Source organism: Cricetulus griseus, chromosome 6 (genome assembly GCF_003668045.3).
Source record: "Cricetulus griseus strain 17A/GY chromosome 6, alternate assembly CriGri-PICRH-1.0, whole genome shotgun sequence".
Classification (NCBI taxonomy): domain Eukaryota; kingdom Metazoa; phylum Chordata; class Mammalia; order Rodentia; family Cricetidae; genus Cricetulus; species Cricetulus griseus.
The window spans coordinates 138,945,792-138,959,659 of NC_048599.1; the positions used below are offsets into that span (position 1 = coordinate 138,945,792).

Here is a 13,868-nt window from a genome sequence, read left to right on the forward strand (position 1 = left end):
ACTTAAGGAGCACGGTGTGCTATGCTTCCTGTTTAGAAGTGCAGTGTGCCAAGTAAGCTGGCCACCAGGTGACAACTGCATTTTTCTCCAATAGGCAACCGGAAGACATGCATGCTGAATAGTTGTGGTGTGGATAGGGCTAGGGATGAACTGTGCAAAGGAAACTCATGAGCTCCAGTTCCCGGGGTACCTCAGGGTTTCCAGGAACAGAAATTGGTCTTATTAGAGGCAAAGTTAGCAAGGTCCTCGCCACCTCCTAATCCAACAAGGATAGGGTCCACCAGAGACCATAGCAAGAGGCTTCCACTGCAAGCCAAGGAGGAAGCCTTCAGAAAAAACACCTGGTGGCCTTGACCATGAGGTCTGGGGCCACAAGGACATGGGCTTCTGTACCCACAACTTCAGTCAAACGCTTTTGTCACAGCAGAGGTGACAGAGATCATCTGGGGCAAGAAAGGTGCAGAGCCCACTGGGAACCAGGACTCTGCCCCTCAGGGGACTGTGGCCCAAGAGGGACAGCCTAGAACCTAAGAATATTCCAGAAAGGGCAGCAGGGTTGAGGGTGCTGCTTCCTCCGCCTGCTGCCCACACAGTGGGAACTTAGACCACCAAGGCAGAAGAGACCCAGAGGAAGTGAGGGTGATGAGACCTGGACATAACCATCAGGAGCTGGCTGATGGGTGGCTCAAGCCCCTGTGGTCCTTCTGCCCTCTACTTCCCAATGGCTTTGGTTGCAAAACCCACAGAAGACTACAGTGGCTGAAGCCATCACAGGCCAGTTAGAACGTGTCCAAACACCCAACTGTGGGGTAGGCGTGCCAAGACAAGGGTCTGAGCATGTACAGGGTGACTGCCACTGTGTGAACTGGATAGATGGGATGGACACAAATGTTCATGTTCACTGGTCTCTGGCCTGGGCACATGGGAAGGATACATGATCATAGTTGTTGACACACAGAGTGCACACTAACCAAGTGTGGGTCACAGGGACCCACAAGGTGCACCTATGCTGAGGCCTTGATCCATTTCCTTGGTAACGGGACACCACCTTCTCCAGGTGAGCATACACCTACCTCACTCTGTGTACTTCCAAGCATCACTGTAGCAACAAGTGGTCCTGCAACAAGGTGCTGGCTACAGAGCTGACAGGGGCCTCTGCTTCCTTTCACAGTTATACCATTAGGAACGTCGGGAGCCACACCAGGTGGTGAAGTAACCATGAAGAAGTACAAGCTAAGGATGGAAGACTGGGAGGGGGGCCTGGGATCCTAAGGCATGGGCTGCTTTTTCCGTAGGTAGTGATGGGGACAAAACACTTGATTATTTAGGTTTTCTTTATCAAATGATACAGGACTCATGATAGAGGAGAAAGTGCGCTTTTATCTCTGAAGACCGAGGCTCTTGCTCTAAAGTCACTTGCTGGACTCTGCTGGATGTTGTGCCAGCCAGGCAGAGGTAACCATCTGGCAGCCAGGCTTTGGGCAGGACAAACCCTGCTGGACTTAGGATGCCAGCTACTCCCTCCTAGGCACAAAAGGTTATCCACGGCTGCAGAATAGAACGTAGGTTTATTTGTAGTAAAAACCGTAGTCTTGGGAGGAAAACCCATTGGCAAATGTACAATTGTTCCATTAGGGGGTGCTGCTGGCTGTGGGACCCCCCATCCCTGACTTGCATGCATTGCACTGCAAATGTTCACAGCTGATCTCAGGCCCCCAGCCCTCAGCCCTCAAATGGTGTCCAGTCTCCTGCAGAGGTGCCTGTGGGACAGCTTGCCCACCACCCTGCTCAGTGTGCCATGAAAACCAACAACTCAAACCAAATACAAACATCAAAACAAACACAAAACATTCACAAAACTGGGGTTCTAGATGATTCTTTTTCTCAGTGTCCTTCATTATCATGACTTCTATCATGACAAACTAAAATATACATCATTTTGCTATTATAGACTCTTATTCACATATATAATGGGAGATTTAGACGAAATAATTACAACTCCCCCCCTTTAAAATACAAATAGGCAAAACAAAACATAATAGGACAAAACAACAACAAACAAACAAAAACCAGAAAAAAAACGAAAGCACAGGGATGGTCTGAGGGCATTCCTGTGGGAGGGGCTGACAAGGTCCTCCCCACAGCCTGCTTCGGCACTGGGCAGGCTGGGTGAGGAGCTGTGCAAAGCGGCCTGAGCCCCCGACTCTCTCCAAGCCAACTCCTCACGCCCACACCAGCTTCTCACAGCCTTTCCAGGGTGTTCCGCCTTCTGTTGCTCCCTATCTTCTGAAATCCTCCTTGCCTCACCCCACATCCCAGCAAGCTGTATGTGGGCACCAAGCTCGAAGACATGAGGCCAACTCTGGAAAATATCCCCAGGTGCAAGGTGGTGCCCAGCCCCACTCCAGCAGGGACAATGTCTCAAACCCTAGCCTTGGTTCCCTCCTCACCCAGGACTGGGCAGCTAAATGGAGGGAGAAAGGGCCCCAAAAAGTCCATGTCTTCACATAAGCTTTCACACAGAATTCTGGGTAGGGAGAAAATAGGGGCTGGCCAAGCCAGAGGTCAAAGGCCAGGAAGCACCAGGAAAGGGAGATGAAGGGATGGAGACACCCCAAGAGCACTTATTTTGGGTTGGCCACAGGCCCCTTGTGTGGGCTGCAGGAATCTTTGTGAGGACATCTGTCAAGGGCTAGAACCGACATCTAGTGCAAAGGCCAACAGACTCCTAGGGACTATGGTTTGGAATGCAGAAGAGTGCCTCCTGGAGAGAAAAGAGGCAGTGGGGAGGGGAGCCTGGTTCTCTCCCCTGCCCTATGGGGTCCACAGATGTGTCCTCTGGCAGCAGGGCAGGGAAGACCTCAGGAAAGAGGCTTCAACAAACGAAGAGCAGTACCACTGACTGGGGGTGGGCCAGGGGTGGGACAGCAATGTCATCGTTCCAAAGGCCCCTCCCAAGAGAGGGGCCTGCCCAGTAACACTCAGCAGGACCCTAATGTGTTGGGAAGGGAGGCAGTGGGGGGCGGGGGAGCTGCAGAGCCAGCAGGACCCTGGGCTCCTGTGCAAGCTCTCTGATCCTGGTCCCCAGATGGGCCTAGTGTGCTCTACAGCACAGTCTGGTCCTGCCTGCCTCCCAAGACCTGACACCTACTCTAGAGAGCAGCAGAAAAGACAGGCAGTTCAGCGGAAGGCCGAGCGGGCTAGAGAGGGCCCCCTCTGCTGTCCCCAGCCCTCCCTGGCACACCATGAATTGAGTTCTAGGCTCCTGAACATCTAGAGGGGCAGGCGGTGACTTCTGACCTTGGCTGTCATCCACACCCGCCTGGCCATGTTGCCTGAGCTCCCTCTCCTTGGTGCTCTGGGTGTGGTCAGCACAGGATTCCTCTATGTACAAGGAATGTACCCAGGGACAGGTAACCCAGGGCAGGTGACAGTGGAACACCCATCCCTATGGGTCATAACAGCTGCAGGCCTGGCAGGCAGTTCCCAGAGCCATGGAGAGGCCAGAGGTGGACTTCAGAGCTGGGGAGACTCCCAAGAACATCTGTGAGTCCTGTCCAAGTCTCGCCTTCACTGGACACCCTCCTCTTCCACATACGTCGAAGGAAACCAACCGATCTGAAAGAGATAGCAGGACATGTGTGTCTGCATGTGCATACACATGGCAAGGGTGTGTGTGTGTGTGTGTGAGGGCAGGGGCAGGAGGGGCTTAGGAAGATGAGAACCCTCCTAGGCACCAGAGCTCTCACCCAGGCCTCACCGAGCCTTGAGGAGAGATTAGAGTCTGGACCAAGTTTATGATCTGCCAATGAGAAAAGTGTCAGACCCTACTGAGACAATCTCATCCTCCCATGTCTCTTGACATACAGCTTGGCCCTCAGCCATGACAGTGATGAAAATCAAAAGCAAACACAGACAGCAGACAGGAGTCCTGGGTCAGGATGGAACAGGAATCAGAAATTAAAGAACTCCTAGGCAGGAATCTAGATGTGGCAATGCATGTCCATGACCCCTGCATCCAGGAGACTGAGGATGGCCTTGAGTTCAAGGCCAGCCAGCCCTTCTCAGTGAGACCAGCTTCAAAAATAAAATAGAACTAACCAATAGACAAAAAGGAAAGATGGTAAGGAGAGGGAAAAAACAAAAACAAAAACAAACAAACCTAGAATCAAAAGACACAATGACTTAAAAGAATCCAGAAGGATCAAGCAACAGGTTAGACAAAGAGCAGGACTAACAGTTGGTCAATCCAGGATAGAATGCAGATGGACATATAAAAGAGAGGGACCTGGAAGATCAGACAGACTCGTAACCAAGATCAAAGCTAATTCCACGAACAATGAGAACCTTGCTGACAGCATGGCTGAGGAGCAGCAGGTGACAACTGAAGTTCCCAGTGTCAGCCCGCTAGGGGGCAATTCATTCTCTGTAGGGTGAATCTTGTTTAGGCAAGGCCATGGGACTATAGATCCCAGAATGACTTTTGCTTCTGTGGTGCCTTTACATGCGTGTTACTGCAACATTCCTCTAGCATGGTCTAAGTGGATGTGCGAGATCTCTTGGAAACCTCTCCTTCTACTGGGTATCTTTATCTGGTGATTGTCAAGACGACAATCCCTCCCTAAGCTGTACTGTCTAAACTGATTATGATGATGACAGCCTATACAGAGTTTTGATGAATAAAAACAAATACAAGAATATGTTTCACAGTTAGGGTCCTCCAGTTTCACCTAAGGAGCTGCACAGATTGTAGCTCAAGTTAATGATTGAGAAAAAAAAAAAAAAAAAACAAACAAACAGAGTCCCAGTAGCCCAGCTAGTTTAAATTCTTTTAACCTCAATGTCAGGGGATGTGGTCACAGGTCTCGGAGTGCATCACAGCTGAAACAAAGCTTTGAAGATAACAAAGTCTAAGATGTTTTTGTTAAATAGCTTTGAGGTGAAAAAAAAAAAAAAAAAAAAACAAGAACCCAAGAAGACAATCTAAAGTTTTAGAAAGGCACATAGTTGAATGCAGAACTCGTTAAGGTCAGGGAATAAGAACAAAGCAGCCCAATTACCATTGGTTGACGTACCTTTCTTACTAGGGTTGACTGATGACCAAAGGTGATGATTAATTCCTTATACCCTTTTCTGCCCCTCTATCTCCTAACATAAAAAACTATTGATGAGTGGATATGCACCCTAAAGATTTAAAGCAGAGCTGACTGACTCTTTTTCATATAAAAAGTTTAGGTTTGCCAGGCAGTAGTGGCTCACACTTTAATCTCAGCACTTGGGAGACAGAGGCAGGTGGATCTCTGTGAGTTCAAGGCCGGCCTGGTCTACTGAATGAGTTCCAGAACAGCCTCCAAAGCTACAGAGAAACCCTGTCTCAAAAAACCAAAAAAAAAAAAAAATTTAGGTTTTCAATTCCTTATAAGAGTACCTTTCAAGTAATAAAGTAATAAATAATAGTAATAAAAGTAATTGGCCCTTTCTTTGTAACTGCAAACAAAACGCAGCCTGACAGTAAAAGACCTGACAAGAATCCCTTGCTTGCCCACAGCTAATCATTAAAAAGTTACTTGGGTATGAATACATGTGGGTTCTTGGGATTTGTTTTTCACCTGTAGTATGTAAAATGTTTAATCATATAAGGGATATGGAAAGCATGCTGGTTTTTACTGTTTGTTTTGTATTCATTGCAATCATTCACTCGAAAAACAGAATGTCACCACATTGAAAATCCTACATTGCCTGAAAAACTTTGTTGGAGTATATAAGATGTAGAAAAAAAAAAGTATACAGTAGAAAGAATGCAGAAAGAACATGAGAGAACAGAGAATAAAAAAGAAAGCCATCAAGAGAGGGTGTGTCTTTTTCCCTATATCCCCTCAGATAGAAAAAGCTTAGCTTACACCAACTCTATGGATTTCTTTCAAAGTCCTGTGCTGCCAGAGGCTGGTACCCCAGACAGCAGTAGAATCTGGAACAGAATCACAATCAGAATCCATCCTAGCTAGTATCTGAGAGAAGCCTTGATTAAGGGATTTCCCAGATCAGACAGACTTGTCTGTGGGACTCTCTTGACTGTTTGTTAATTGATGTAGGAGAGTCCAGCCCACTGTGAGCAGCACCATCCCCTAGGCAATCGATCCTGACATGTGTAAGATGAAATTAACCCTTTCCTCCATCCCCCAAGCTGATTTTGGTCAGAGTGTTTTATCACAGTAACAGACTGAAAGAGAATAGATACTGTAACCTTGATGAATGACAACCCCCTTGTGTACACCAACATAAAGCTATGGCCTCCGTCTAAACGTGAAGGAGTGTCAAACCTAACCACGGGATAAAAATAACTGTCCTGTCTCCAAACCGGGTTATAATTCATATGTGACAGAGAAACTGTAGAACATTCCAATTAGTATGACGGTCATGGTCAGTAGCCCATGTAGCCAGTAAACAATAGCAAGAAGAAAGATAATTGAGAAGACTAGTGAAATTAGAAAATTTGACTACAGACCAGACGTAACTGTATTACGTCAAAGGGGAGAAGCCTTGACCTCAGGAAATATTAAGGAGCAAAGAAATGTCATTTGGGCAGTTACTCTCAAATATTAAAAAGTATAGAGTATACATGGCAACATCACACAAAAAGTGGGAGATAAATAATTTATAATTCAAGGCTGTGTGGTCCTCATACCGTCTCAGGAGTAAAAGTCCTCTCTGAAGGGACTCTGTATAGTCCAAGTGCATCTGTAACCAGCAAGATATTAGCCTATGTGGTAAAAAAAGTATATAACTAAAAAAAAAAAATCAATCATGAGGAGGAGGAGTGAAGTAGATAGAAAAAAAAAATATTGGTTAACCCAAAAGTTGCCCAGAAAGGAGAGGGGGGTAATTGACTAACAATAAGCAACAAGATGGTGGATTTACAAATGAATAGCCCAATATTTATACTAAATGTAAATGGACTAAATAAGCCTACTAAACGGCAAAGACTGCCACATTAGATTCACTTTAAAAATTCCAACTGGTTATAAAAAAAAACTCATCTCAAGTACAAGGAAAAAGAAAAAACCCACAGTAACAAGAAAGAGTGTGGAGAGGTGGTTAGAAAAGCACCCACTCAAGGAAAACTGCTGCCCTCTGTTAGTAGACAGGATTAGCAGTAACATTACCAGAGATAAAGGGGCATTTCACAATTACAAGCAGGCTAAATCAACAAGAGCCACTCACAAAAGTTCAAACTAGCTATTTTCAAACTGTGCCTGCCTGGACCCAGTGAGGGCCCAAGTTATTGAATCACAGACCCTGTTGCTTCCAACACAACTATCATAGGCCTGCTTTCAGGGCTAGTCCTCAAAGTTGCTGCTATGACTCGGTTGCCTTCACTCTTTTGAAGGACAGCTAGGTATCAACGAATATATCTGGGTCTGCAACACAGATGTTAGGCTAAGTGGGAACGGAATGGCTCCTGCTACCAGCTGTAGAATGTTCAGCAGAGGAGCCAAGACTGCCTGAAGACAAGTGCAGACAGGTCTGGGTAGCTGCAGCCCCAGGAAAATCCAGTTTGTCCTGCTGGTGGCACATGGAGCTCCCTGCCTTTCCAAAAATATGCTCAGCGACTGAGTCAAAAGCCAGTGGATCTAGATGGGTCCAGGAATAGAGGGGGCTTTTTGCAAGATCTCTGGGGGAAAGAGTCTGGGGGAATAAACCACCTGGAAGTCTCTGGAAACAAGAGGGGGTTGGTAGGACCTGATGGGTCCCTGTGGCTTCCCTACCTGCAAGTGACTGGAAGACTGTATGTAAAACCCGTTTCTGAGTGACTACAAAGGCAGAGAAACAGGGTCTGACACAGGACAAGATCTGTGGGGTCTGGATGGAGACCTGACCAGTGCCTCTAGGATCACAGTGAACATCTGGATTCTCAGTCCTCACCCCTACCCCTGTGACATCAGGGAGATGTCAGACACAGTGTGCCTAGAACAAGGCTGAGCATAGTAGAGGCTGTAGAATAGCTTTGTCTGGGTCCAACTGGGTCAGAACCAGCCCCGGGCCTCTGCATGAAGCCCTCAAGCCAGGCAAGTGACTCACCCGTCCATTCGTCTCGCCTTTCCACCAGCCCTGGTCCCCACCGATTCGGCTGTAGATCTTCACCACGTCACCTTCCCGCAGCGACAGCTCCCGCATGTCCCGTGCAGCAAAGTTGTACCTGGCCACAGCTGTGCCAATGACCCGAGGTGTAAACACTATTGGGACAGACAGGGTGGGACATCACACAACTGCAGGAACTGCTCAGTCAGAGCCCAGAGGCCCCTAGACTGAGCGAGGTCTCTTCCCTGCCTAGAGTGTGGCTTTGTGCCCACAGCTAGAGGTCTCTGGAGGGACACACTAGCCTCTAGCTCAGGGCCCATCACACCCTGGTGGGTTTGGGTATAAGACATACCCATGCATGCACTAGAAGAGGGTTGGAGGGCATCACCCATGCGGGGCAGCTATCACAGGCAACAAGCATGTCGCTGGTGAACAGAGCGGGCACCCATGCCTTGACCACTATGCCTCGAGGTGGCCCCATCTCAGATCTCCAGACTAGACTGGAAACCCACTGAACTGGTTCAGCTCAGAACTCAGAAGTCCTGAGGAACAGGTGACAATGGCAGTGAGTGAGGGAACACACACAGCCACACAAGAAGGGCTTTGGCTCTGGCAACAGAAAATATGTCGTACCAGGGCTGACTGAAGCCCTCTCCTTTAGCACCCATCCAGCTCCCATGGCAGCTTTCACAGCCGCAGAGTGGTCGCCATCTCCGCCCCTCCTGCCCACATATCCCACAACCAGAGGCAAAGTTCCCAATGGCGTGAAAGATGACAGCTGAGGAGGCAGGGAAGCAGCTATCAGTACGGCCAGGGAAGAGCCCTGCCTAATGTGTCCTCATGAGCAGCAGGCTCGGCCTGATTCCCAGCCTCCCTCCCCCACCCGGCACCAGGCTGCACAGCCAGGGGGACCCATCAGGCTGGGCCCTGAGCAGTAGAGGTACCTGACCAGAAGGGAGCGGAGGGGCCCTGAGGGGCAAAGCTGAGGCCCTGAGGACTGAGAAAAGAAAAGTTGTAGGAAGCACAGGAAGCTGCAAAGAGGCAAGAGAGAGCATAAGACAGAGGGCATGACGCTGACGGCCAAGGAGCACAGGGGATGCCAGGCTTGACCTCAGTAGGACACCAGGGAGGGCAGGGGCCTAGCATAAGCAAGGCTAAGCCACTGCTTGCTCTACACTCGTCTCATGGTTCTGCGGGTCCCTGTAGACTGGAGACATGGGTTACTAGGGGAAAGAGCTCTGAGCTAAAAGCCAAACACTCTGGACCTGTCTCTGTCCCAAGGTCCAGGTTGCTCCCCTGTTCTTGGCTTTGGAGTCCCTCCTTTACATAGACAGCTGGCTTGCACAGCCAAGGCCCCAGGGCACCCAGGGAGGGATCTGTTCCCAGATCCTACCCACTGCTCCTCACTATTGTCAGCTCCAAGCACAGGTGTCAAGAGCCAGAGTAACAGTGCAGCCCCCATCTGCTACATGAAATAAGAAGGGGCATGGGTCAGCACCGGTGACAGATGGATTGGCTGGGTCCACGCTCAGGGATGGGGGCAGCAACTCTTGACCCTGGTGGACAGGGAGCATCTTGGCCCTGGAAGTTGGATATCCCTGGGCACAGACATTACCTGGGGACCGGCTTGAGGTCCTGGTGGTAGCACGCTCCCGGGACTTGTAGGGGAACTTGAGCGTAGTGTCCAACTGCTTGAAGCTTTCCTTGAGAGAGTGGCACTGGTAGTACTCCACAAGCTCCTGCAGGGGGTGCACACTCACCAACTGCTGGAATATCAGGAGCCCTCCCACCACCTAGGTTCCTCAGAGAGCCCCTCACTCCAGCCAAGCCCAGCTAGGACAGCCAGTGCCTTAGAGACTTCTCCCTCGGCTTTAGTGCTCCCAAATATTTCTGAAAAAATGCTCTGGAAGGAATGCCAAGGTTAAGGAAAGGACAAGCTGCAGACTGTAATACCTTCCATGCTGGAGTGAGGGCACACCTACAGAGCACAATGCCACGGGGCTAGCACCAGAGAAAGGACTGGGCAACAATGAATGATTGCACACAGGGTGGTGCCATGGCTTTGCAAGAGCCCCAAGAACCATGGCTGGCTACCCCAAGAGGCACCTAGAACCTCACCTGATGGCGAATGTTGGCTTTGGGCTGAGAACGGGATTTTAGGCACTTTCTGTTTGCCTTTGTGTTTTCCCATGGGCCACAGAGGGGAAAAGAAAATTCCAGTGTCCTGCCAGGGTCCGGGTATGTAGGGGATGCTGTAGCCAGCCCTGCTCTTTCACAGGTATGGTGGTGCACACCTTTAATCCCAGAACTAGGGAGGCAGAGGCAGGCTGATCTTTAAGAGTTTAAGGGCAGGCCTGGTCTACAGAGTGGGTTCCAGACCAGCCAGGGCTACATAGTGAGACCCTATCTCCAAAAACAAACAAGCAAAAAGAGTTGGGGTTGAGGTTGGGCCCAGTGGTAGGGCAAGTGCCTTAAGGGTGTGAGGCTCTGGGCTCCACATTAGTACCTAAAAGACAGGTGGGAGCAGGAATAGACAGAAACAGTCTCATGTCACTTTAAGGGATACTATGTCTTGCACTGCATTACGGCGGGGCTGACCAAGGAGGTGGAGAGAGTAGGGTTGAGTTGCTTGTAGTCTCATGTCGGGTGAGAAGCCTCACTGGGCCTTGGTTTCTGCTCTATCATGTGACCTAGGGAAGGCTTTGGAGTGTCCCAACTCAGGTAAAACATTGCTCCAACTGTATAGATACTCTATAAAGTTCCCCTAAATTTCTGACCCACACTGGAAAGAATCATTCCCCCCCTATGCAAAGAGAATGGGCCATGAGGGAACAGAATGGTTGTGGAGTGAGAGCCATAGGGCCGCTGTGCCAGGGTTTGGTGCAGCGGGAGTGACAGGCACACATACCAGGAGGCTCTCAAACTTCTTGGCCTCAGTGATGTGGATCCAGTTGTCTTTCTCCACTACCTTGATATGCTTCACCTCGTCATTGAACCTGGACAGACACACAGCCCAGCAGTTACTGCACAGCCCACACTGCCCAGGCTTATTCCAGATCTGTTTCAGCAAAGATTCTGACTCAAAGCTCTATACCACCACTGCAGCCACTCCAGGCCAGCCGTTCCTCCAGCACTCCATTTGGGCAGATTTCTTGGGACCTATCCTATCGCCCTTCCTGCCTGCTTAAAGTCCATACCCCAGAGTCCCCACTACCAACCCACTCTTCCCCTCTCCCCTCCCACCACCCTCTCCAGGATTCTGCTGCTCACTGGCTCTGGACACTGGGAGATCCTCTCCCCTCCCTGAAAGCAGCCAACTCTGCCCTGATCTCCAACATCCACTAGGCTGCTCCAGGAGCACAGAGCTCAAGTCCACCCAGTCTCAGAGCCAGCTGCCCCTGTCCTCACCCATCACCATCTTTAGCTCAAGTGTACCCAACCTTAGGAGGCTCTCCTGAAAGCCATCCCTGTGGCACCTGCACCATGAGCAAGTCTAATGTATCGGGCAAAAGCCTAGAGATTTAATGAAAGACAGACGTGACAAGCAACTCAAAGAGACCCTGTGGGGGCTGGGGCTCAACATCTCCCCCTTCTTTATATATAAATTAGCACCTGTCTTAGGTGACTAGGAAGTTGACGCTAACCTTACCCATCAATGGAGAAATCACCCAGGCTGCATGGCCCTCCTGTCTTAGGTTGGCTGGCATCCCCTTGATCTTACCCATCATTGGCTGCCTAATTTTCTGTAGGCTCAACCATAGTTGAGCTGAAGGATTCTCTGTGGCCATCAAGTAACAAATTGAGCCTGGGTTTGTCTAGTGCCAAGGCACCTTAGCCAAATAAGACCTAAGGCTAAAAGGCCCAGAAATAGGGACCCAGCCCATTCTTTGACTAAGGCCTGCCATCTATAATCCCCTATGGAGGGTCTCTCCAAAGGACAGAGGAACCCGGGTCTTGTTTATCCGAATAATTTGATTGGTCAATTGATGAGTATAATTTGTTGATTAAGATTTACCCATTTTCCAGTCTTTTCCTTCTACCCAGGAAGTTTTCACATCTGTTGTCACCAACACATCCCAACCCATGTCAGGCACCAAGGTCAAAGTCATCACATGGACAGAAAACCAGAGTCAGTATCCTAATGACTGTGGGTGTAAGAACCCAGCCAGTGAAGCAAGAGAACTTATCTCCCTATCTCATGTGTATCTGTATATGAACTGAACATGTAACAAGGACTGGCTAAGGGGTGGAGAGGCATCTGAGGAATGCAAGGTTGGTTCAATACCCTGAAATAAGCTAAAGCAAAGACTAATGAATAATCAAGTCCCCAGGTGGCCAGGCTCCCATTCCACAGGGCCTTTGCTGGCACCTACCTGTGTCACTCTGGACTTAACATGTGCTGTGAGCCAGATCAATAGGACCCCACTGTGGTGTCCTAAAGGTCAGGCATATACAAGGCACTGGACACTCCTATGAAATTGGTGTGATGTCTCCCATGTCATTAGGTTGGGGCTGGCTTTAGGCTATGCATTTCTTAATCCTGTAACACCTAGTAACTTGTGCCGGTGGCTGGCCTGTGCTGAAGAAAACAAACTGCTAGTTTTTTTTTGCTTTGTTTTAATCTGAGGAAAGATGCCCAGAACAAGGGCCTGCGGCCCAAGCTACAAGGCTGTCATGGCCACTGCTAGAATTCTGCATGGGTACCCAGATGGGTACATCCTGCCTAAGGCTCTCTGGACATGCTGCCAGTACATCCTTGACAGTGCTTCCCAGTGTCCCACCAGCCCACTCTGAAAGTGCTCCTCAACCCACATGGACATGGAGCAGTATCTTGTGTAGGCTACAGGTTGCACCCAGCACACACGAGGAGCCCTGGTGGCTAGCATGTGCTCTCTGCCACCATCTCATCCAAGATTTTCCAGCATGAACATCAGAGAAGACCATCCCCTCAATAATTTGGCTCAGAAGGGACACTCATAGGTCCCAGGGCTGTCGCTCACTTGATGCTGATGGCGAAGCGCTCAGCCTCTGCTGGTCGCTCTCTGATGAGGTAGGTCCCACTGGGATGAGACTTGAGCAGATTGTCCGTCTGCTGCCGTTCCATGTTGCCAGCAAACCTGGGGTCAGAAAACCAGAACTGAGACACATTGCTGAAGGGTTTGTGGCCTTGGTGTGTACATGTCACCTGCCTAGGGCTTTGCTCCTTATATGAACTTTAACCTTTCAGGTGAGGAGACATGCAACCGATGAGGGGTACGTGGCCATGTCCTGATTAGAGCACAATGTGGGGGATAGCACCCCAAGTCATGAATACAAGGGTATCTTGATAAAGATGTCACAGGGGAGAGATAGAAGAGAGAGTGCCACAGCCAGGCGAGGGGACTGTTGGAATCACAAACTTTTACCAGACCCCATGTGTCTAGTTTTTTTTTTTTTTTTCACTACTTGAAAAGAAGTAATGATTTGGGCATCTTGGGAGAGACATTCTAGAGATGGCCAGCATCCACGCAGGATGAGATCTGAGCACAATCAGGCCTTTCCCACCACCAAAAAAAGGGTAGGGAGGCTGGTCGCCTCAGCAAAGCAACCTCCACGTCCCCCATGGTGTGACACCAGGAGCCTAGTCTTCAGTAACATTGCACAATCAAGGTAGATCTGGGGTTAATAAATTTCTTGGTGGCTGGGGGACGGGATTCACTTTCTTTAGTAGTAGCCACTGGTAGGTTGTCCATACTCTAGTTAAACAACAAAAGCTCTCCCCCCATGCTCATACAAGCAAACCTAACTAA

General features: G+C 49.4%; 1 protein-coding gene across 1 annotated transcript in view; it reads right to left on the minus strand.

Annotated features, from left to right (window-relative positions):
- Window positions 1–1,549: 1,549 nt before the first annotated feature.
- The window catches only part of Vav2 (vav guanine nucleotide exchange factor 2), a 170,355-nt gene continuing 158,036 nt past the window's right edge, over window positions 1,550–13,868 (minus strand). Inside the window, exons 23-27 of the mRNA XM_027423023.2 lie at window positions 13,080–13,196; window positions 10,988–11,075; window positions 9,695–9,818; window positions 8,080–8,234; window positions 1,550–3,618 (exon numbers count right to left, since the gene is read on the minus strand). Of these exons, the coding sequence (XP_027278824.1) occupies window positions 3,571–3,618; window positions 8,080–8,234; window positions 9,695–9,818; window positions 10,988–11,075; window positions 13,080–13,196 (532 nt within the window). The 3' untranslated portion in view covers window positions 1,550–3,570. The remainder of the gene's footprint in view (window positions 3,619–8,079; window positions 8,235–9,694; window positions 9,819–10,987; window positions 11,076–13,079; window positions 13,197–13,868) is intronic.